General features: G+C 44.9%; 1 protein-coding gene across 1 annotated transcript in view; it reads left to right on the top strand.

Moving 5' to 3' along the window:
* The window catches only part of MTRR (5-methyltetrahydrofolate-homocysteine methyltransferase reductase), a 34090-nt gene that overhangs the window by 3179 nt on the left and 6620 nt on the right, over positions 1-24291 (top strand). Inside the window, exons 3-11 of the mRNA XM_084850686.1 lie at positions 2861-3014; positions 5098-5215; positions 13903-14248; positions 15532-15651; positions 16371-16524; positions 18158-18246; positions 21663-21843; positions 22821-22863; positions 23966-24131. Coding sequence (XP_084706812.1) covers positions 2861-3014; positions 5098-5215; positions 13903-14248; positions 15532-15651; positions 16371-16524; positions 18158-18246; positions 21663-21843; positions 22821-22863; positions 23966-24131 — 1371 coding nt within the window. The remainder of the gene's footprint in view (positions 1-2860; positions 3015-5097; positions 5216-13902; positions 14249-15531; positions 15652-16370; positions 16525-18157; positions 18247-21662; positions 21844-22820; positions 22864-23965; positions 24132-24291) is intronic.

The following is a 24291-nucleotide window of genomic DNA, read 5'->3' on the forward strand; positions in this document are numbered from 1 at the left end:
TTATACAAGCTAGGGTAAATCTCAAGAGTTAGAACCATTTTATCTGTTTCTTTCATTGACTGTATAGCTGTGTTTGTTGCTTTTTGTTAATAACCTTAACTTTTTTGTTTGTTAATTACAGCTGATGTGTTCTGATCTGGGGAGATTCTACCCTACCTTATCTCATGCCATATTAATCCTTCAGGTCAAACTACTGTAAAAGAATGTGTTGACCTACTAGGGAAGTTGGGTGGACAGAGCTGAGAACTGGTGGAGTGGTGACTTAGGGTATCTCTACATGAGTAGTTTATTGCACACTCATGATTGGTCACTCATGGAATTTTGCAGGTCCTTTACATGAAGTCGTCAACCTCCAGGATGCCACACACCCATTCCCCACTTTATCACGCTTTCAAAAAGATCGGAGATAAACTAGTAATAAAAGTTAATGCCGCCATATCAGCTGTGTGTAATACTGGCTAAGTGCCATAAATTTGCAGAGGAAGAATTTTCCTCGATTCAAATCATTGCCGATCAGAGGGAGAAGAGAGTAAAATGCCTTCCTGCAATGAAGGGAAAGAGATCTGATGCCCCACCCCACCAAACTCAGAATAAATGTCCTCTATTGATTCAGAGCAACCCATTAAGTTCAGTGGGGCTTACTCCCAAGTAAGTGTACCAAGGGTTGCAGACTTACAGCATGATCTTGTGTCTACTCAGAAGGAAATCCCATTGACTTCATTGGGCCTTACTCCCAAGTGTTCCTAGGGCTGCGGGGAAATGGTACAGCACAAGTTAAGTGATGAAAGCAAGTCTCCCCCCCTTTTCTTTGCACACATGCCAGGGAGGTGCTTCCTCTATGCAAACCACATGTCTGCTTTGTAAAGAAGCCCATCCTAATCCCACAAAGAAAGTGAAAGCAGGAAACCCCAGAAAGGAGTGCAGGGTGCTTAATGTAGATACACCCTTGGTAGCCCTGTTAGATCTCTTGTACTGCTCTGATAATTCAGTAGGTGGCAGCAGCTGTAGATTCTTTAAGATTGATCTAGCTAGGGATGTTGGAGAAATCCGCCACAGACTCCAGTGAGGTGTTGGTGGCGGAATGGAGTCCGTGGCGGAACAGACTACCCCCCCCACCGCCACCCCCTGAAATTCCACCGGGACGGACCCTACCTGGCGGTGGATGCTCCGGGTCAAGTTGTCCTCCTTCCGCAGCCAGCCTGCGGAACGAAATGGCGGCTGTCGTAGCGGCCGCCATTTGTGTCCTGCCTAGGGGTGGACAAAAGTCACCCATCGTCGAAGCTTGTTCGCGGTGGGGGGGAGGCGCTTCGCTGCTCCCCCCGCGAAGTTCAGGCCGGGGGGGGAGGCTTCCCGCCTCGCCCGGCTGAAATTCAGGCCGGGGGGGAGGCTTCCCGCCTCGCCCGGCCGAAATTCAGGCCAGGGGGGAGGCTTCCCGCCTCGCCCGGCCAAAATTCAGGCCGGGGAGGAGGCTTCCCGCCTCGCCCGGCCGCGAACTCCAAAGTTAAAAAACAAAAACGCCCCCGTGATAGGCTACGTGACGATTAACGTAGCCTATCACGGCTAGATCTGCAAAGTCAGCCTTGATAGGCTATGTTAATCGTCACGTAGCCTATCACGGGTGACTTTAAAAAAAAGCGCGTACGCTAATGGCGGCCCCCATAGGGAGCCGCCATTCGCGTTCCTTATTTGGTCGCTGTAGTCTACGTAAATCTTTACGTAGACTACAGCGACCAAATAAGGAACGGGAATGGCGGCTCCCTATGGGGGCCGCCATTATCCGTACGCGCTTTTTTTTTTTAAGTCACCCGTGATAGGCTACGTGACGATTTACGTAGCCTATCACGGCTGACTTTGCAAATCTAGCCGTGATAGGCTACGTTAATCGTCACGTAGCCTATCACGGGGGCATTTTTGTTTTTTTTTCTTTCATTGGAATGGTGGCGGCGGCGGCAGCCGGTCGAAAGACCGGCTGCCGCTCCCGCCCCGGACGAAGACCCGCCGAACCGCTGGCCGGACCCGCCGCCGGGAGGGACATTCGGCAAAGGTAAGTCCCGTCCCGGGGGGGGTGCGGGGTGCGGGGGGGGTGCGGAGAATTTCTCCCCGAAACTTGTTCGGGGGGCCGAATACGTTGGCGCTTGGCCCCCCGAAGTTTTGGGGAGAAATTCTCCGCCATCCGTAGTCCTGCCCGTGGCCGTGATAGGCTACATAAGTATTTACGTAGCCTATCACGGCAAAGAGCAGGGATGCAAATGGCGCCCGTTATGCCATTCGTGTCCCTGCTCTTTTCGTGATAGGCTACGTAAATATTTACGTGGCCTATCACGGCCTAAGGCAGGGATGCAAATGGCGGCCGGCGTAGCAGCCGCCATGTGAGTCTGCAGCGTGGCAGCAGTGGCCGGAAGTCTGACCCTGGCCGGGGAGAATTCCGGGGGGGAGGGACGGATCGCCTCCCCCCCTGCCCGCGGATGCCCCGACTGAAACCAAGTAAGGGATTCATACATCCCTAGATCTAGCCCTAGTGGTACAGCTGGAGCAACTAGGCACTTATCTTACCTAGTGATGCCCTTTGGTATGTGTTAAAGAAGAAGGCTAAGGACTCCAAGGGGCCCTGGGGACATCATGAGTATATATCCTGAGTACCTTTGTCTATATGTAGCCCACCACATACTGCAGGCTCAGGTCAGAAACAACAGATTTAAAAGCAAGCTATCTACTTGAAAGCCTGATAACAGCTAAAGCATTACAAAGGTTTAACCCCACATTGCTAGATGTTCAGTTTTGATTGTGCATGCAAATATCCTGTTGTTTTGGATGTCTGTCCAATGAAGCTTTAATTTGGTGTCTTCCTCTTGATTTGTAGTATAACTTGGACAGTGAAAAGGACCCCGTGGTTATCGTTACTTCTACTACGGGTACAGGAGAACCACCAGACACGGCAGTTAAGTTTGTTAAGGAAATTAACAACAAAACTCTGCCATCGGACCACTTTTCCCATTTACGATATGGATTGCTAGGTAATTGACTTGTAATCTGTTATTTATATAGTGAAGAAAAAGAATTTTCATTGCAAATAATTATAATTTTTTATCAAACTATTTATAAATGGGAAAAAGTTACAGTTAGTGTTATATTCTTATGTGGTTCTCATTGAAGGCATTTATGAATAACCTCATATTATTATTTTTTATTATATTTCTATACCGCCCCATAGGCAAAGTTCTCTGGGCAGTTTACAGCAGTTAAAACATTAAATACAATATAAGAAGTTTTAAAGCCATTTACATAAAAGCACACAGGGAACATACACAAACAACATATAACTAAAAACAACTTTGAACTGTCAGTCATAGAATTAGGATGTGACTTATTTCTGAAATATGGATTTAGCTGTTTCTTCTGTATTGGGAAATATGCACCCTATTTTCTAAATGAAATTTAACATCTTGCGGATTTGTCTTTGCTATTTGTCTTTGCTATATCGTTCCATATTTCAACCTTCTAAGGGAGCAATCCTGTGGCACCTAGACAGTGTCTGAGGGGCCATAGGTTATTTCATATTCCCTGATCTGGAGGGAGACAGCACTCAGACCTTGGAGGGGGAATCGAACCCCCCCTTCCCCTTACCGCCAGCACAGAAAGAGCTGTGCTGGCTGCTCTCCAAGATTGGGAACTCAACCTTGGAGAAGGGGGCATTTCGAGGGGAGAGGAAGGGAGGAGACTGGAGAGACCAGGATATGAGTTACCCTAGGGCCTTTCCAGTCTCTTTTCCTCCCCCACCCCAAGTGTCCCAGGTAAACAGGCAAAAAAGCCTGCCTAGTGAAAAATGCAGGGCAGGAGGATGCGGAGGTGAAGTTTGCCTCACCGCACCTCCCGCCTTGCGTTGGATCCTGGTAAGCCTCCAAGTTTGGGGGCTTACGGTCATTGAGGGCACAACCATCGTTCAAACAAGTGTGCTTCACAATCCATGGTTCTGAAGATGGCTTGTTTTAGACTTAACATAGTTGATGTCAATTGCAGTTTGTTGCTCTAGACAGCATGGCACGCCCCAGTTATCTAAAAACGGAAATTTCCAAGCTGCTCCTCTTGACCCTGCAGCAGGACGAGCGGGGAGTGCAAGTCCAAGGGGGGAGTGCAAGTTCAAGGCTTGCAGTGGTTTGTGCAAAGTCATGGCTTAGCGTGCTGTTTGAATGCTGCTGGTGTGTTGTTACTTTCCTGGAGTCTGGTTAACAACTAGGTTTGCTAGATGGCTGCTTTGAGAAACGGGAGCAGGAGCCCAAGCTTCCAGCTTTGTGTCCCTCTTTCCCTTTCTTTCTGTTCTCCCTCTGCATGGAGAAAGTGGGGCTGTTGACACATGAGGCTGTTCTAGCAACAGCTCTGTCTGCTTTGCAGCTAGTTGCAGATAGTTTGGAAGTGCTAAGAGATCCTGTGAGGTTGCTGCCTAGTAACTGTACCCATGTGTCAGCAGTTTCCTCCTGCACATGGGGCAGCGATTTGGAGAGGAGGAATGGTGTGATGGAGGTGAGGCGAGGTGGGGAAAGAAAGCTTTTCATCCTACATTTCTCTTCATTTGCAAGTTTTCCTCTCTCTGTTCCATCCCTCGTGCCAATGACTTCAAGTAGTGTAGGGAAGAGGTTGGAAGAGAAGCATTTCTGGATTGGCATCTGGGGGCCAGCCCTGCTCGAGGGCTGTATTGGTCCTGGGGGGCCATTAATTTCCAGTTCAAAAGCAAAGCCCTTCCTTTCGCTTTCTCTGGTCTGCCCTACCTGAATGGTAGAGTAGTCGGTGGGATGGCTTGCTGTGGTAAATTTCACCCTGACCTACCCAAACCCCTTAGGTTGAGCTTGGAACAAAACACAATTGGAATTCCTTTATGTGGAGCAAAACGGTGTCCTTGCTGCTCTTTGCTGTACAAGTCTGCACAAGGACACCTAGGCTGACAATCTTGGGATATTGCACTTATATGGGATTTTTGTTTTGGTGTTTTGTTTTAATTTCTTTAATTTGAATTATTGTGAAAGTCCTTATCCACTGAATTGCTCTGGCGGGCTGATGAAGGTTTTTGTGTTTGTCTCTTTCCTTAAACCTTGGCTTTCTCAGGTCTGGGAGACTCAGAATACACATTCTTCTGCAATGGTGGGAAGATAATAGACAGACGGTTCCAGGAACTTGGAGCACAGCGTTTTTGTGAGGTGGGATTAGCTGATGATGCTACAGGGTAAGAGAACAGAACTTCTCTGATAAGTCTGCTTTTCATTTCCTCCAAAATGTATTTAGGTCCCAGTCTCAGCTGTATGACATGGTTTTGTTTCCAGAGAATTCAGTGGAATGAGGTTGCTGCTCCTTCTGCTGGATTAATCTTTTATTGATTTGTAATTCCCAGTGTCCACATCTGTCTGTGTCTGGACTAGGGAGGGATGATAGAGATCATCTACCCCTTTCCTGGTTAAAAACAGGGCTGGAATGACCCTCCACTGCTCCCCAAATGCCCCAACCTTCCCTCAGGCACCAGGGAATATTCCCAGAAGCAGCAGGTAGAGTGCAGGCACTAGCCTTGGGCCTGTGGGGCAATTTTGATGACTCAGGTTAAGCAAGCACAAGTTGCTTGGCCTCAGCTGATATGCCCACACTGTGTACTTTTTGCCTGCAGGCTCTGCAGAACTACTGGGCAGGAGGAATCCCAAACTCTTAGGCACAGCTTCCTTTTTTTTGTCTTGTCCTGCTGCTCCATGGAGCTGCTCTTGTGTCTTAAGCTTGCAAAAGTAAGGTGAAGGAAAATTGAGGGAGTTGGTTGGGAGGAAAGCAGAAAGGCTGGATTCTTCTTCATGGTCTCTGTGCATCGCACATATGGGCTCTGCGCCTGCGCGGAGCCTTGATTCAGGAAACTTTGATAGCCGAGGAACATTTTTGGAGGGAACACTCCCTCACCATCTACTGTGCATGTCCCAGTGGGTTCCCGCCCATTCCCTCAGTTCTCTTTCAACCGCTGTAGTGGTTGCCTCGTCAGGAGCTTTTCTGCGTCATTTTGATAGTTGCAGTTGCTGAGGTTCAATTATTTTTGCTTTCCATTTTATTCTAGCATTTCTCTTCTGTTGTTGTTCTGTCTTTCTTTCCTGAATTTTTATTTCATTCACGTTGCGATGGTTGATCGCTGTCTGCCTTAGGCAGATGGCCCTATGGGCAACATTTCATAAGTGTGTCCATTGTGGGAGTAAATTCCCCCCCACAGACGGACACTCCTTGTGTCTTTTCTGCTTGGGAGAAGCTCACGTAGTGGAGGCCTGCCCGCAGTGTCAGTCTTTTTCGAAACAAGCGCAGAAGAATAGGGCCGATAGACTGAAGGCGGCCCTTTGGAAAAAGGCTTTGGAAGCAGTGGACACACCCAAGGTACAGAGGTCTTGCATTTCAGAGGCCTCTGCAAAATCCTCAAGTATGGTGTCACCAAAACCTGTGTCACCAAAACAGTTGGCTCCAGCAACAGAGTTGCAGTTCCACTGATGCCTGGTCGCTCCTTGTTGCTTTCAGCAGCTAAGAAGCTCACAAAGAAAGTGAAGACTCCAAAACTATCCATGGATGAGCAAAGAAGAAAGAAAAAGGAGAAACTTTCTATTCCCCCCTCCTCCTCCACTCTTAGAATATCCAGTACCGACCATCTTGGCATCGGTACCGAGGGGTTCGGTACAGACTGTATATACAGGCCGTCCAGTATCCATATCGGAGGGTGAAATACGTGACCCCTCACCTGTTCAGTCTCATTTGTCTACACCACCGCTGGTACAACCTTATCGCCCATCGACTTGTCACCCTGATGCCCCATGCTCAAGAGACAGTTCTCTGGAATCACTAAGATCGTTCACATTGGACTGTAGGTTGCAGCCCTATAGGCATGGAGATTTTCATGCTAGATCTAGGTCACCAATGCAAGAGTGGGACCGATATTCTAATTACCAAGACCCACCTAGAAGATTTAATTATTGGGAGAATTGGGAACAATATGATCGAGACAGATATCATGATTGTATGTGTTACCTGAGAGCACCAGTACCTCAATACCGAGCCACCCCTTCAGCATCGCTTTCCTGCCTTCCAGTAGGACCAATCTCTTCGTCACCGCCTCCACCAGTGGGGCATGATTTTCTTCCTCCAGTCCCTCTGCGTGCTTCTTCGTTGGCGAACAGACAACAAGAATCATGTCGTGATCTACCTCTTTTGGCTACATCGGAGACCACGCAGATAAGAGGCCCCTGCGGTCACATCACAACAGTCTGAACTTGAAGACTATCAGTCGGATTCTACTTCTTATTTGTCAGTGCCTCCTATCTCTTTGCCGGATGAAAATGTCTGTACCTATGACAGGGCATCACCTTCGGAGGATATGGGGCATCTCACTGATCAGGTGCTTCGTATGGTGCAATTGCTGGGAATTGAAACACAGCAACCTATGGAAAAATGGCAAGATCCCGTATTTGATGCCATCTGTACGGAGACTACCGTTCTGGTAACAGTACCATTTCTACCTCCCTTTTTTCAAACCGTACATCTCTCGAGGAAGGCTCCATCTTCAATGGCTCCAACTTCCAAACATTTGGAATCAATGTACAAGGTGCAGGAGAAAGAGGCAAGTTTTTTGTTCACGCACTCGAAACTAAATTCCATTATTGTAGAATTTTCACAGGGGAAATTGAAGAGAATACATGTTTCACCAGTTGACAAAGAGGGCTGTCGACTAGATCTACTTGGTCAGAGGATCTACTCATCCACTGCGTTAGGACTTCGTGTTTCTAACTACCAGGCAATGATGGCCAGATATCAACCTTTTCTGTGGGAAAAAGTTGGATCATTGTGTGACTATCTACCAGGCAATCAGTGCGAACTGGCCAGAGTATTTCAAGCAGAGGCTTTCACATTGTCAAAGCAGCAAATCAATACCGCTCGACACCAATCTGATTGCAATGCAAAAGCGATGGTCGGAGCGGTAGCAATCTCCATAGGAGATCCGGAGCATAGAGTGCTCCACAGGCTTCACTCAGTTGGTCTAACCCCGGAGGCCAGATCATGAATTGAAGACCTGCCTTTTGATGGGGCAGGCTTGTTTAATGCTGGTACCGATGAGGCCATGGATAATGTCCAAAAGGCTAAGAACACAGCGAAAAAAATGGGATTGGGACAAACTCAGCAGCCTTACAAACCATGTCGTTGGTTCCAGCAACAACCTTATTACAGTCCTCATCAGGGTAATGACCGTGCAGTGCGCCAACAGCCATTCACTCAACAGAAACATCCCTATGTGCCTGGTCGCTTTCGCCAAAACAGAGGGAAGAATTAATTAGCCTCAAAGCATCATCTTTGATTTCCAGCTCCCACATATTCCTATACTACTGGACCCGTTGTTCGGAGACCATCTGGCTTATTTTTTCACGAATTGGATGGTAATAACATCAGATGCCTGGGCGCTAAATATCATTCAAGAGGGATACAGGATTGAATTCAAAGCCCTCCCACCCCTCGATACCGTAAAATGTTCTACGCCTACAGACATACTGCTTTTGGAAGCAGATTCTCTCCTTGAGAAAGGAGCCATTCAGCATGTGTCACGGATTCTACACCCGGACGGGTTCTGTTCCTGTTATTTTATGGTACTGAAAAGGGATGGAGGGCTTTGGCCGATCCTGGACCTTAGAAATCTAAATTTCTTTGTCTCCACCAAAGTTTCGCATAACCACACTTGTGACCATCCTACCACTTCTACAGGAGGGTGCATGGTTTGCAGCAATCCATCTCAAAGATGCTTACTTTCATGTAGCGATCCACCCCTCGCATCACAAGTACCTTCATTTTGCGGTTGTCCAGCAGGCTCTTCAGTTCCAAGTGCTCCCTTTCCGATTGGCCATGGCTCTAAGGGTATTTAAAAAATGCATGGCCATAGTTTGTGCTTTCCTTCGGACCCAGCGAATAGAGATATATCCATATCTGGACAATTGGCTAATATTGGGACAGTCCAGAGCGACTGTCTCAACAAATCGTTTTTGTATGCAACCTTTTGCAGGTTTTAGGTTTGCGCATCAACAAAGAGAAATCACAACTTCTCCCCTCACAAAGAATCCTGTTTGTTGGGGCTGTTTTGGACTCCAGAGTTGGACAGGTTTTTCTCTCACCAAGCAGAATAGCGGCCATTACTGGTCTAGCCACAGAAATATTCCGTTGGAAGGAAGTCACAGCTTTTTATATCCAACGTTTCCTCAGATTTATGGCAGCCACAGTTTCGGTGGTGGAGCGCACTCGACTTTGGATGTGGCCTCTTCAAAATTGGTTTTTGCGGGCATTCTCCATGACAGAAAATGGTCATCAGTTTCGACTATGAGTGCCGCAAGGCATCTGGCGATCTCTCCTGTGGTGGATAACGGTCAAGAATCTTTGCCAAGGGCTCCCTTTTCACCCACCTCCACTGTACTGTGTACTTAAAACAGATGCTTCACTCCTCGGATGGGGAGAGCATTGTCTCTCTCTTCAAACTCAAGGTCTCTGGACCCCATCAGAGAGAAGGTGGCACATAAATCACCTAGAGCTGTTAGCGGTGTGGAGGGCATTGAAGGCCTTCAGATGCATCTTGTCCGGTCATCGTGTACGAATTGCGTCAGACAACACAGTGGTTGTTTGGTACATAAACAAACAAGGCGGGACTCGAGCACAGGGTTTGCTATCTCTGACCCTAAAGATTTACCATTGGGCCATTTGCAGGGGAATTTCTTTGTCAGCAGTACACATTGCAGGGAAAGACAACGTACTAGCAGACTCCTTAAGCAGGCTTTTTCAACAATCCCACGAATGGCAGCTTGCACCCAACGTTCTCCGCTGTCTTTTTCGGATGTGGGGGACCCTCACGGTGGACCTGTTTGTGACTCCAAGCAATGCGGTATGCGAGAAATTTTGCACAAGAGCAGGGATAGGAAATCTATCTCTAGGAGATAGAATCATAGAATAGTAGGGTTTGAAGGGGCCTATAAGACCATTGAGTCCAACCCCCTGCTCAATGCAGGAATCCAAGTCATTCCTGACAGATGGCTGTCCAGCTTCATCTTGAATGCCTCCAGTATGGAAGAGCCCACTACCTCCTTAGGTGATTGGTTCCATTGTCATATTGCTCTAACGGTCAGGCAGTTTTTCCTGATGTTCAGATGGAATCTGGCTTCCTGTCACTTGAGTCCATTCTTCCGTGTCCTGCACTCTGGGATGATTGAGAAGAGATCCCAGCCTTCCTCTCTGTGACAACCTTTCAAGTACTTGAACAGCGCTATCCTATCTCCCCTCAGTCTTCTCTTCTCAAAGCTAAACATGCTCAGTGTCAGGGTGGAAACTGAGCCAATAGAACCCCAGAGCAGTTCTGATTCTGAGGAGGAACAGCAATCCGTGGGAGAGTGCACTCATCTCTCACTGGCACAGCAGCTAGCAGAGATTCCTCCTGCCAGCATTCCTGGGATAGATAGTGACCCTGGCAGTGAGAGAGTGAGGGAGGGGGCTTGCTTGATGCTCGGCGCAGACGCAGGGAGCGACGAGCGATGGAGGGCGCGGAAAGGAGGCGTAGCGCTTGTTTGGTGCGCAAGCAACGGTCGCGTCCCGAGGACCCAAGGGAAAGAGGGAGGAACTCTCCCTAGCTCATAAGTTCAGGGTCTTCTCGTGATTCTCCTTCAAATGGGGACCAACTGCCTAACCTGGAGCATAAGTTACTCTGCTGTTCCTTGCTTAGTTGCTGGTGATTAGCATCTGAAAGAGTCATTAAATTGTAAAAGGATTAAAGCCTTGAAAATAATCCTTTTGTCTGTGTCTTGAGTTAGCTATTGGAGTAGACTGAAAGAGGCCGCCAGGGCCCTCCAGACACTCAGTTCTTTCAGTCTCTGCTCATAGGGCTTTGTTTTCAGTCCCCTGATCATCTTTGTTGCCCTCCTCTGAACCCTCTCCAGTTTGTCTGCATCCTTCTTAAAGTGTGGTGCCCAGAACTGGACACAGTACTCCAGCTGAGGCCTAACCAGTGCTGAGTAGAGGGGAACTAGTACTTCACGTGATTTGGAAGCTATACTTCTATTAATACAGCTGAAAATAACATTTGCCTTTTTCACAGCCACATCACATTGTTGGCTCATATTCAGCTTGTGATCTGTAACAATTCCAAGATCCTTCTGACTTGTAGTACTGTTTAGCAAAGTATCACCCATCTTGTATCTGTGCATTTGTTTTCTTTTTCCTAGGTGCAGAACTTGGCATTTATCCCTATTAAATGTCATTCTGTTGTTTTTAGCCCAGTGCTCCAGCCTATCAAGATTACTTTGAATTTTGTTTCTGTCTTCCAGGGTATTAGCTATCCCACCCAATTTTGTGTCATCTGCAAATTTGATGAGAAAGGCATCTGCCAGAGAAGATGCCTTTCTCCTTTCTTGGACTGACAGGCAGTTTTACCTGTTTCCCCCCTTTCCACTGATATCAAAATCATTGAGAAATTAATGATGGGCAAGACAAAGGCGATTCTAATTGTACTGTGGTAGCCACAACAAAGCTGGTTTGCTCCCCTGCTAGCCCTTTCCAAGGGCAGGTATTGGCTCCTCCCGTTGACTCCAACTCTGTTGTCGCAGGATCAAGGCCAAGTGAGGCATCCAGATTTGCAAACTCTCAAGTTAACAGCTTGGAAGATTCATTAATTTCTTTATCACCTGCTGTGTGGTCGGTTCTAGAAGTGGCGAGGAAACCCTCAACAAGGTGCTTTTATGCTAATAAATGAAAAGCTTTCTCTACGTTTATCGCCACCGATGACGTGGATCCTCTGCATTGTTCTTCAGATTGCATTCTGCATTTTTTGCATTCCTTATTTCTCAAAGCCTTGAAATACTCTTCCATCCGAGTTTACCTAGCAGCCATCTCTGCTTTCCATTCACCCGTGGATGGCTGTACATTTTTTTCTCATTCTTTACTAAGACAGTTCCTCATAGGACTAAAGAACATTGCTCCTCCAGTTCAATCACCAGTATCTCAATGGAGTTTATCAGTGGTTCTGCATGCCCTCACAACTAAACCCTTTGATCCACTTACCATGGTCGATTTACGTCTGTTGTCTTGGAAGGTGGCTTTTCTTGTAGCCATTACTTCGGCAAGGAGATCGAGTGAGCTCTCTGCGTTGAGAATAGATTCTTCATATCTGATTTTTCATAGAGACAAAGTAGTTCTCCACCTGGACGTTACTTTCCTTCCTAAGGTAGTGTCCGAGTTTCACCTGAACCAAGACGTAAATTTGCCAGCTTTCTTCCCAAACCCCACATCTCCATTGAAAGTGTCTTTACATTTGCTGGATGTTCGGAGGGCACTGGCTTTCTACAAAGCTCATACAGACTCTTTCTGTAAGTCCAATAGACTGTTCATTTGCTACGGAGGGCAGTGAAAAGGTTTTATGTAATCATCGCAACGGCTAGCTTCATGGGTTGTCCAAACCATTCGTTTGGCCTATGAACTAGCTGGCCTGGCGCTATCGCCACACATAACAGCTCATTCAACAAGAGGAGTGGCTACTTCGGTAGCATTCAGCAGAGGTGTGGCATTGCCTAATCTATGCAAGGCTATGGCTTGGGCGAAGCCATCCACATTCATACGACACTACAGGCTCAATGTTCAGGCTAGAGCAGACTGTACTTTTGGTCATACAGTCCTATCGTCTATCTTACATTGAAACACCGACCCATCTCTGGTAAGTTAGCTTGTTATTTGCCCATATGTGTGATCCGTAGAGACCACAAAGAAGAAATGCAGGTTGCTTGCCTGTAACTGTGGTTCTTCAAGTGGTCATCTGTACATTCACACAACCCTCCCACCATCCGTGCTTCGTTGTCAATGTTGGATCTGATGTTGCTACCGAGGCGTCATTTTTTTCCCTTGGGTCCAAGGCCACATTAGGTGGTCTCGAGGAACTGAGGGAATGGGCGGGAACCCAGTAGGACATGCACAGTAGACGGTGGGGGAGGGTCCCCGCCAAAAATGTTCCTCAGCTATAGAAGTTTCCCGAATCGAGGCTCTGCACAGGCGCAGAGCCCGTATGTGTGAATGCACAGATGACCACTCAAAGAACCACAGTTACAGGTGAGCAACCTGCATTTTTTCCTTCTTTGTTTCAGTAAGTTCCTTGCTTTTCTTTGTGTAAATTCAGTCCAAGGAGCAGCACATGACTTCCCTCACTGTGATACTTACTTGTGGTTATATGTCTGTTGGTGGTGAAGGACTCTGTTTCAACATCCCTTTAAATAACACTCATTGCTGTGTCTAAATAATTCATCCATTCATTCATTTATTATATTTCTATACCGCCCCATAGCCAAAGTTTTCTGAGCGGTTCACAAAAATTAAAAATCATTAAAATGCATTATACAAAGTAGAAAAGCCATTTATGTAGAAACATATCAACAGATAGTGCGTGCGCACACACAATGCATATCTAAAAACAATTTTTAAACAATCAGACAAAGACAGTCCTGGACATGATTGAAATTATATGCTGCCAGATGCATGAGAGAAGAGGGCAGTTTTAACCTGGTGCCGAAAATATAACAATGTCTCATCAGGGGATCATTCCATAATTGGGGGACACCACCGAAAAGGCCCTGTCCCTTGTTGCTGCCTTCTGAGCCGAGAGAGGCCCTCCATCAGGTATCATGGTCCCAAGCTGTGTAAGGCTTTATAGGTCAAAACCAGCACCTTGAATCAGGCTCAGAAACATACAGGCAGCCAGCGTAAACGGAGCAGAATAATTGTCATTTGACAATAATTGACATTTGATAATTGACAAATAATTGACATTTGTTGTTGAGGTACTGGCATTTACTCTGATTTTTCACTTATTTTTAAAAATTTGATCCATTTACTTTATTTCAGTTTGGAACTGGTGGTTGAGCCATGGATTTCTGGACTTTGGGTTGCCCTTAATCAGGAATTTGCATCCAGGAAAGAAGTCACAAACTTCAATGACAAGACTGCATCCTTTTGTGCCAACACAGTTTCTAATTCATGCATTGGATCCAAAATAGCACATTTGAAGCTAGAAGATTCAGAAGTGAGAAATGGTCTTTCATCGAAAGCAAATATTAACTCAGAACTTTCCACTCGGTGCTCTCAGCCTTCACTTTTTCGATCGGTACCTCCTCTTTCACAGTCTTCTCTTAATGTTCCTGCTTTACCATCAGAATACCTAGAAGTAGAGTTTCAGGAAAGCTCTGACCAGGTAAGGTCTCCCACGGTGAAGAGAATTCTAGCTGCAGAACTCTGATCTTTTGGAATTTTGCATTCCTGAACTAAATATGTATAAATGTTTATACATCCACAAATAAATGTGTATTTATTTGTGGAGGAAGATAAGGATATCTTTAAGAAGCTGTTCCTTTGTGAATAATGGTCTCTCTACGATGGATGTGCCACTGTAATTCACAAAGGTAGTACTCGGGGCTAGTTCATACTGCTGATGGATGTTGGGTGCATGTGCCCCATTCTCTGGACTCTGTGTTTCCACTGATTGCCAGAAGGTTAGAAGGGACTGCTCCTCCTCCATTTTGTCCTCTCTTGAGATGCAAGCTCACCAGAAGCCACTCTCACCTTCCCCACCTTCTTTGGTTACAGCCCCTGTAAAAGGAAGCTGGAAGAATCTGCTGACAAGGTGGTCAACAGCTCCTGACTAGAGTTCTGTGACTGTGCCTCAAACCCATTTGCTTCTGTTTTCTTTTGCTTTGACTTGACTCCCCCAGTAGTCTCATGTAGTATCAGAAGATGATAATAATCGGGGAGGTTTACATGGGAGGAGGCCGTCATTTAGATATATGGGTCCCAAGTCATTGAGGTCTTTAAAGTTTAGAACAGGCGCTTTGCATTGTTCCAGCTGTCTGGTCTTGGTCAATAACCTAGCAGCTGTATTTTTGACCAGTTGAAATTTCTGAGTAGTCTCCAGAGTTCAGCTCCATGTACAAGATGCTGAAGTAGTGTGATGGACTATTGCTGGAACATAGTTATAAATAACTAATGCAGGCAACTTGATGTTGGCTTGCAGCCTTCAAAATACCCTATGTTACTAGTTCCCAACAATTAGTAAGAAACATTAATTATCAATTGCATTCTTTCTTGTTCACTGTCTACTTTTCTAATCATTCTGATGTCTTCTCTTCCCCCACCCCCCCCTGCCCCAAACACCTACCTGATTTGTTAAATCTCATTTGTTTGTTTGTTGCATTTGCTGTTGCTGTTGCTTTCACAGGCTTTGTGTATGGTAGTATGCAGGAAGATTATTTCTGAATGGCAGTTAAACATTATTTGAAGAGACACAAGATGAAGTTGATCCATCCAGAATGAAGCACCTTTTAAGTCCCACTGACTTCAGTGGGACAGTTTAAGTATATAGTAAACTCTTCCATTTAAATCAGTGGGCCTTAAAAGTGCTTTATTGGGCAGGATCATGCCCCTATTTTGCTGCTATCACATATGTTCCTTCAGTCTAAACTATTGCTAGCTTGTTTTCAGGATGCCAGCCTGCATTGTGTTTCAGAGAGCTCAGTCTTCCAGGTTCCTGTCACCAAGGCTGTTCAGCTTACTAGGGATGATGCAGTAAAAAAGGCTTTGCTGCTAGAACTTGATATTTCTGTAAGTTGAATTTGTTTTTGTTTTTAATTTCTTGGAGGAACTAATGCTGATGAACTTACTGTATAAGAAAAAAACATTTTGAAAATTGTTTCAATGATAATACTATGGGAATTTTAAAATATTATTTTACAAGCTGGACCTGCAATAAAGGTTGCAGTGTGGAGTGATCCTGTTCAGGGTTCTGGCCAGGCACTCATGCCTTTTTCCAGGATGTTCCATTCCATTCCCCCTACATTCCTCCCCCCACCCACCCCAGTCAGTCAGCATTCTGTGCTCACTGAGCATGCTCAGTCCTTACTGAGCCGTTCCCCCCCGCACTTAAGAGGGTTTTGCTGTGGGGTCTTTTTGGTACTTCTGTAACCCTAGGTGTTACCCCAAGCCAGCTGATGCCTCCCTGTTGTGTATGAGTGGTAACTGTTTTGGCTACCTAAGCATCAGCATTCACCCTTCAACTTGAGAAATAGAATGATTGAAGTGTGTCTCCATATGCTGTTGTAGATGGTCAGATTAATATGGATCAATGCTTCATCAGTGAATGTTATAGTTGCCAATAAACTGCAAAGCTATTGGATGACAAGGGGAAACATTGCTTTGTGAATTAGCCATTTTCATGAATAGTAACCTTCAAAGATAAAATGTTTGATATAGTATTGTGGAGGGAAGGAAAAGGCACATTTTCAGCACTGTTTTATAGGGATAAACTTGTTTTTAAAAAACAGAAAACAACATTTAGCTACCAGCCTGGAGATGCCTTTAATGTAATTTGCCCCAATTATACCAGTGAGGTGAAAGACCTTCTTCAAATCTTGGGGCTGTTGGAGAAGCAAGATTACTTTGTTTGCTTGAAGATTAAAGCAGGCACTAAAAAGAGAGGTAAGCTTTATATATGTACCACGATTTACATTGTATGTGATACTGCCCTTTGACAAATACTGTAAATTCACTACCCTTTGATTTAGAGACCAAAAAGGCTACTCGGGAGTTCTCCATACATTGCAGTGTAGGTTGCAATCCTGAGGCATCCAGGAGACCATGCTTTGGTTTCAAACAATGAGCTCAAGAGCTAAGGGCAATATAGACTTTGGGGGGTCTGGCTGCAGAAATTTCAGTAGCTTTTATTCTGAGCTTGGTAAAAAAGCTTTCATGAAGCTTGATCAGACAAGCTTGGGGGCTCCATAGCTTTTTCTTTTTCCTTTTATCCCAAAGCTTGGGGATGCCACTGCCTTGCCTATCTATAGCTGGAACCTTGTTTCATGTGAGTAGCAACATAGTGGTGAGCATGACTTGCATTGTGACACTTTCTGCTCCCTTTCTGAAATTTGGCATGCCTGAGGCTGAAAACCCCAAAGCTTCAAGCAGCACAAGACTGGCTGGCTCTCCCATGGAAGTCAATGGGAAAACAAAATGGAAATAAACATGAATGCTTTCATTTCATCCATTTCAGTTGTCATTGGCTTTTATAACTGAAATGAATGGGGATCCTTTCCCCCCCTTTCATTTTAAAACGAATGCATACCCCTAATTCAGATACCATCAATTTATGTGTGAAGTTGGGAGTTTTTCCCCCAATGTGCATTGCTTTATTCTTGCTTTTATTTTCAGCTCAGACCTGAGATATAACCCAGATGTTTACTGTAATGTAAGTCCCATTCATGAAAAATGGGACTTACTCCACAATAAATGTGTTCAGGATTGTAGCTTTAATCTAATCTATCTATTTTGGCACATTTGCCCAGCTTGTTGAGATCTTCTCAGAGTTTTTCTTGGTCTTACTGGGATTTCACCATCTTGAATAATTTGTCCATCTGCAAAGTTCAGTTCAATTTATGTATAAGTTAAATAACCTGGCCCAGTACAGATTTTGACTGCTAAGTAACAGGCAGCTGTTTTATCCTTAATAGTAAAGTCTCATATCTCTCTTCTGGAGTGTATCAAGATACATTCCATTCTACAGTATTCCCTGTTAATAATAGTGAAGGTGAAAATCTAAGTACTAGCAGGGCTCTTTTTCAGCATTGTAGGTCCTGGGAATCCATCAGAAGTTACATTCTTATGAACTGCACTTACTATTATTATTTTTATATAGGTGACTTTCAAACTTCCTATCTACAGGGATCCCCTTACACTTTAACTTGTATGCCAAGGAACCCTTGCACACAGAGGAACAAGGAAGTGTTTCAGAGTGCATGCTCGGTTTATGTGGAGTGGTGGCCAAGAATGTTAGGCCTGTTCATTGTTCCAGAACATACTCAACACCTGGGATGTGGTGGGCAAGCTGTTTTTCAAGGGAGCTTGTCCACAATTACTGTTCTTCTAATTAAGGAAACTCTGATAATCTTGCAAGGAGGCCCAGGGTTCCCTGGAATACAATTTGAAAGCCACTGCTTTATAGTATGATTGAGTCTTCAAGGAGTTAGCTTCACAACTAACTCCCAAGTAATCATATGGAAGAGCAAAACTAATTCTTGGTATGCAACCTATTCTAATTTATTGTTCTTTTAAACAGGAGCAGCTATTCCGCAGTATATACCAGAAAAGAGTACTGTGAAATTCATTTTGATGTGGTGTTTGGAAATAAGAGCAATTCCCAAAAAGGTTATTTCCCTTACACTTTTCCAAATACGTACTTTTTCAAATAATTATTAACTACCATTCTTGACACATTTAAAGTCCAGTTTCTAAATAACTCTGCAGTATATTTTCCATCTGATTCGAGTTCCATATTGTAATAGTAATGTCCAGAACTTGGAACATCAGCACTGTCCATCCAAACCCATTTTTGACTGATGTTGTTTCTCATTTTACCTCTCATCTCTGCCAACCAGTACAGAATCATAAGCCTTTAAAAAGTAGTTGTCACCTGACTGCAAGCCACTCAACCAATTTGAATTTCTGCAATGTCATAGAGTGTTTATGACCATTTAATTAGTGAGGAGAAAAGACTTGACTCCAGTTTGCACAGAAGCCAATGAATGAGGCTTGCTGTGGTGAAAAGCCACCCATTCTTGTAGCACCAGTGATTCCAACTACTACAACCATCTGCAGAAAATCCCTTTTAGTTCCTCTCTTAGCACCTGCTTGTCTACTCACCTCCCTCACCCCACCAATACTTACCTTCTTTTGGGAGTTGGAGCAGCAAAGAGGAACAAGAAATTGGCTGCTCACTACAGCTTCCTTGTTTTTCTCTGCTGCTCAGTCCATAAAGAAGTCAGGTGTTGCTAGAGGGGACGGGTGAATGAATAGTTAGCAGTGGTGCGAAGATTGGGTTGGAAAAGGCTTTCTGTGGGTGTCTATAGTAACTGTTAGAGCTGCTGGTTGCTTCTTGCCCAGAGACATCTTGCTACTGCTATAAAGCAGTGGAGGAAAAATGTGCATTTATTTTCTTTAAAACTTGTATAATCCACTTTGCAGGGCTCAAAGTGGTAGAAGAACAGTTTAAAAACAACATGTTTGAACAATAAGAAAATACAGATATTAAAAGGGTGACAGGTGATTTTATAACTAAAATAATCAGTAATTGAACACTCAGTGTTAGATTAAATGTGGTTGCAGATTAATTTTGAGGTGTTCTTTTTCCCAGTAGCCCAGTAGATGTCAGCAGAAGCATGTATTGGCTGTATGTATGTATGTATTTATTTCATTTCTATACCGCCCAATAGCCGACGCTCTCTGGGCAGTTCACAAAAATTAAAACCAAACAACACACAATAAAACAATTTAAAAGATATAGAACATTAAAACCACAATATAACAATACAACCACAATAAAACCTAGCAGCAGTGCAGGAGTTTAAAATACAGATTTAAAACAGCAAAGCTAAATATTTAGAAAGCTAAAATGCCTGGGAAAATAAAAAGGTCTTCACCTGGCGCCGAAAGGAATACAATGTAGGTGCCAGGCAAACCTCACTAGGGAGCTCATTCCAGAGCCGGGATGCCACAGCAGAAAAAGCCCTCCTCCTAGTAGCCACCCGCCTCACTTCCTTTGGCAGGGGCTCACGGAGAAGGGCCGCTGACGATGATCTTAAGGTCCGGGCAGGCACATATGGGAGGAGGCGATCCTTCAGGTAACCTGGCCCCAAGCCGTTAAGGGCTTTGAATGTTAACACCAGCACTTTGAATCGGGCCTGGAAATGGACTGGCAGCCAGTGCAGCTGGAAAAGTACTGGCGTAATATGAGCTCGCTGGCCAGTCCCTGTTAACAAACGTGCTGCCCTATTTTGGACCAGCTGAAGTTTCCGGACCGTTTTCAAAGGCAGCCCCACGTATAACACATTGCAGTAATCCAGACGAGAAGTTATCAGAGCATAGATAACTGTAGCTAGGCTATCTCTGTCCAAATAAGGGCGTAGTTGGTATACCAGCCTAAGCTGATAAAAAGCGCTCCGTGCCACTGAGTTCACCTGTGCCTCAAGTGACAGTTCTGGATCCAAGAGCACCCCCAAACTACGAACCTGATCCTTTAGGGGGAGTGCAACCCCCTCCAGAACAGGTTGAATATCACCTAGCCGGGCAGACGAACCACCCACTAACAGTACCTCCGTCTTGTCTGGATTGAGTTTGTTTATTGGCCCTCATCCAGTCCATTACCGTGCCCAGGCACTGATTCAGAACAGCCACTGCCTCACCTGGTTTTGATGAGAAAGAGAGGTAGAGCTGGGTGTCATCCGCATATTGATGGCACCTCAGCCCACACCTCCAGATAACCTCCCCCAGCGGTTTCATGTAGATGTTAAACAGCATAGGGTATAAAATAGAGCTCTGTGGAACCCCATGGCACAATTGCCATGGCACAGAGCAATAATCCCCCAGCACCACCTTCTGGAATCGGCATCCAAGTAGGAGCGGAACCACTGTAGTGCAGTGCCTCCACCTCCCAACTCAGACAACCTATCCAGAAGAATACCATGGTCGATGGTATCGAAAGCCACTGAGAGGTCCAGGAGAATCAACAGGGTTGCACTCCCCCTGTCCCTCTCCCGGCAGAGGTCATCCCACAGGGCGACCAAGGCAGTTTCTGTTCCAAAACCAGGCCTGAAGCCCGATTGAAATGGATCTAGATAATCCGTTTCATTCAACAGTGCCTGGAGCTGTCCTACAACCACCTGCTCAAGCACCTTGCCCAGGAAGGGGATGTTGGCCACTGGCCTATAATTGTTAACATCCTCTGGGTCCAGGTTAGGCTTTTTCAGGAGTGGTCTAATTACCGCCTCTTTTAAAGCGGCAGGCACCACTCCCTCTCTCAAGGAGGAATTTACAACCTCCTGGACCCAGCCAGACATCCCCTCCTTGTTTGATTTAATAAGCCATGAAGGGCAAGGGTCAAGCACACAAGTGGTCGATCGGACTGGGCCAAGCACCTTGTCCGCATCCTCAGGCCTCAGTAACTGAAACTCATCCAATAAGACTGGACCAGACGGTGCTCTGAACGCCTCTACCAATGGAACTGCATTAATGGTGGTGTCCAATTCATGACGAATCTGAGCGACTTTATCTTTAAAGTGCCGTGCAAACTCGTCACAGCGTGCTACCGAGGGTTCCACCATCTCTCTCCCTGGCCGAGAATGTAACAGGCCGCGAACCACTCAGAAAATCTCCGCTGGACGACACTGAGAAGATGCAATGCTGGTGGAAAAGAACTGTCTCTTTGCCACCCTCACCGCCACAGAGTAGGCTTGATAGTGGGCTCTTACCTGTGTTTGGTCAGACTCAGCACAAGTTTTCCTCCACCTGCGTTCTAGCCGTCTCCCCTCTGTAGATGCATCTGTAGTGTATATTTACATTTTAATAGTGTTTAAGATCAGTATATTGGTTAGAGGGTGTTACACTTGCTTCTGTTAACCATTTCTGTGGTACTTCAGTGTGCAAAGCACTTGGACAAGGCTCAAAGGAAAGGCATTTATCACAAATCTGATAAATAAGATTAGTGGGGCCATATGTGTTGGTGGTTAAGCATCTCTCTAATATTTCACTTCAAACCAAATTGAAAACAGCCTCTTCTCTTCTGCTAGGCATTTTTACGCTCTCTGATAGAATATACCACTGATGCTGGCGAAAAAAGGAGACTTCAGGAGCTGTGTAGCAAACAAGGATCCTCGGATTATAACACTTTCATAAGGGATGCTGGTGTCTGCTTGTTGGATTTACTCCATACTTTCCCAACATGCAAGCCTCCACTTAGCCTTCTGATTGGTGAGTAGCTGAATGGAGTATATACCGCTACAGAAGTAAGATAATCAGTTCACACATGCTGGGCGCCTTATGCCTAATTACCTGGCCAGGTGTGGCTTGTTGTATCATCTGAACCCAGGCGGCATGGCTTGTTGGAGGGGGAAACAACCCTCAACTAACCCACAGGCTGTTGTTGGACAATACAACAAGCGGTGCCCAGGTGGGTAATTAGGAAAATGGTGCCCATCCTGGCCTGTGGTTTAAATAAGCCACCATGGCCTGTTTAAGCTGTGATGATCATGCGAACCAGATCACTGTGAACACAGTGGTGTATCAAAAATAAGGATCACTGATTGCAGTGTGCTTGGTATATCTGGTACTCCCATGTCATCTACCAGCAGTCTCCTTTCATTTATCAATATTGCAGCACCTAAGTTAACACATCCCTCCAGAAGAGCAGTCAACCTTCTTCTTAAAAAGGAAGATTCTCATTGAAGTTCCTCTTATTTTAAGAATAGAAGAAGATATCAAAATTATAATGGTGGGATTTCTGTTCCCCTATATCTACCCAAGAAACTCATGTGCTTAACTTGAATGTCATGTGAAAATATCCCATTTAAATTTAGAACTCTCACATTGCATTTGTTGTATATTATAATTATACATATCTGACAACGAGCTGATGTGGCATAGTGGCTAAAAACAAAGCTGTGAACTAGAAAGTCCCCAGTTCAGCTCTTTACTGTCATCCAGTAGGTGACCATAGGCCAAGCACTGTCTCTCAGCCTCACCGCCCCTCACCCCCGGTAATATGGAAATCATAATACTGGTCTACCTCACAGAGTTGTTTCCTAAGATTACTGAGATAACATGTGTGAAGCACTTTGGAATACCTATTTATTATTGGAAGATGCTATAGATGTCTTGGTTTTACATGTAGGTGGGAATGGCATGAAGGGTGAAAACTTAGTTACTTGATGTTGTTTTTTTCCCCTCAGAACATCTTCCAAAATTGCAAGCCAGACCCTATTCGGCTGCAAGGTAATGTAATATGTGAATGTTGTTTTAATTGTAAACTGAGTGGCGGTGTTTTTTTCTTGAATTGGGCCTCACCCTCTTATGGATGGAAATGGCTGTTGAGGTGGTAAATTGGATACATAAATCCCATATACATGTACTTCACTTGATTTCTCATCACTTTGTTACTCAGCAGAATGTGTGAATTAACATCTTTGCATTGTATCTAGTATAAAAGTACGATGTGTGGCATTTGGTCTGTGATAGCTCATTTGTACATGCAAGTCACCTCTGGAAGTTACAGCCACATCTCAGGTCTTTATGGGAAACAGTGTATTGGCAATTTTCAGCTTTTTCCTCTCCACCACAGCTTTCTGGTTGATGGTGTTGGTTGTGGTTCTCTAGCCAATTTGTGTGTGAGTCCAGTCACCACAACCCTGGTATAATGTCAGTGATAAGAGACTGAACTACGAATCAGGAAACACTTATTTAAACTTTGCCTCTTCCATGCTGACCTCAGGCAGGCCATACTCTTTCAGCTCAGATCCTCATCTGCAATATGGTGATGATGGTGATGATGTTTCAAAATAATGAAAATAAAAATTACAGGATTGTTGTAAGGATTACAACGTATGTAAATGCTCATTTTTATTATTATTATTATTATTAATAATATCTACAAGACCAGTAATTGAACAAAGGCTTGCAGAAAGTAAAAAGTGCACCTTTAGTGAGTTAAAATTATTTGAAAGGCTTGTATATCAGTACTGTTCAGGAGAGTCCATAATCAGGGTTGTGTGTATTCTAGGCTAGCATAGAAATCTTGCCAAAATTTGAGTTAGGTGCAGAATTCAGCATCCTGAGAATCTCTGCTTCTATTGCCTAAAGGTTTCTAGCCTTTTTGGCTGGGAAGATACACTTGAAAGTGTGTGGGGAATTCCAGGTAAAATCTTAGATATTGGAGGGGATGTTGCATAAGATTTCCAGGAAGGAGCAGCAGCAACATGACTTTGGAGATTATAGTGTTCCATTTTTCTGGGCGAGGATGACCACAATAGCCCTTGTCTGTGGTGGAATCCTTTTATTGTATGAACGTTTTGATTTTATTTTCATTGTTTCATTGCAGCTCCAGTTTATTTCAGCCTGGAAAAATGCATTTCATCTTTAATATTCTGGAGATTCCATCCCATCTAGGTCAACTGCGAAGAGGTGTCTGTACCGGCTGGTTGGCGAAGTTGGTTGTCCCTGTCCTTCAGTCGAGTACGAAGGGTGAGGGACTCTTAATTCCAAAGGTATCAAAACTAGTCCAAATTGCAGGTTTTTCTTATGCCAGGTACAGGTTGTGTATGTTTGAAATAAAAACTGTCTTCCACTCCTGTTATAATGATTTTGGTTTTGGTAGTGGAAGCTATAAAGTCTATTCTCAGTTGTAACATCAATCCTTGAGACCTA

The sequence above is a fragment of the Heloderma suspectum genome, chromosome 4, assembly GCF_057233095.1.
Source record: "Heloderma suspectum isolate Gila_16-S chromosome 4, 16-S_ref, whole genome shotgun sequence".
In the NCBI taxonomy this organism is placed as follows: Eukaryota; Metazoa; Chordata; class Lepidosauria; order Squamata; family Helodermatidae; genus Heloderma; species Heloderma suspectum.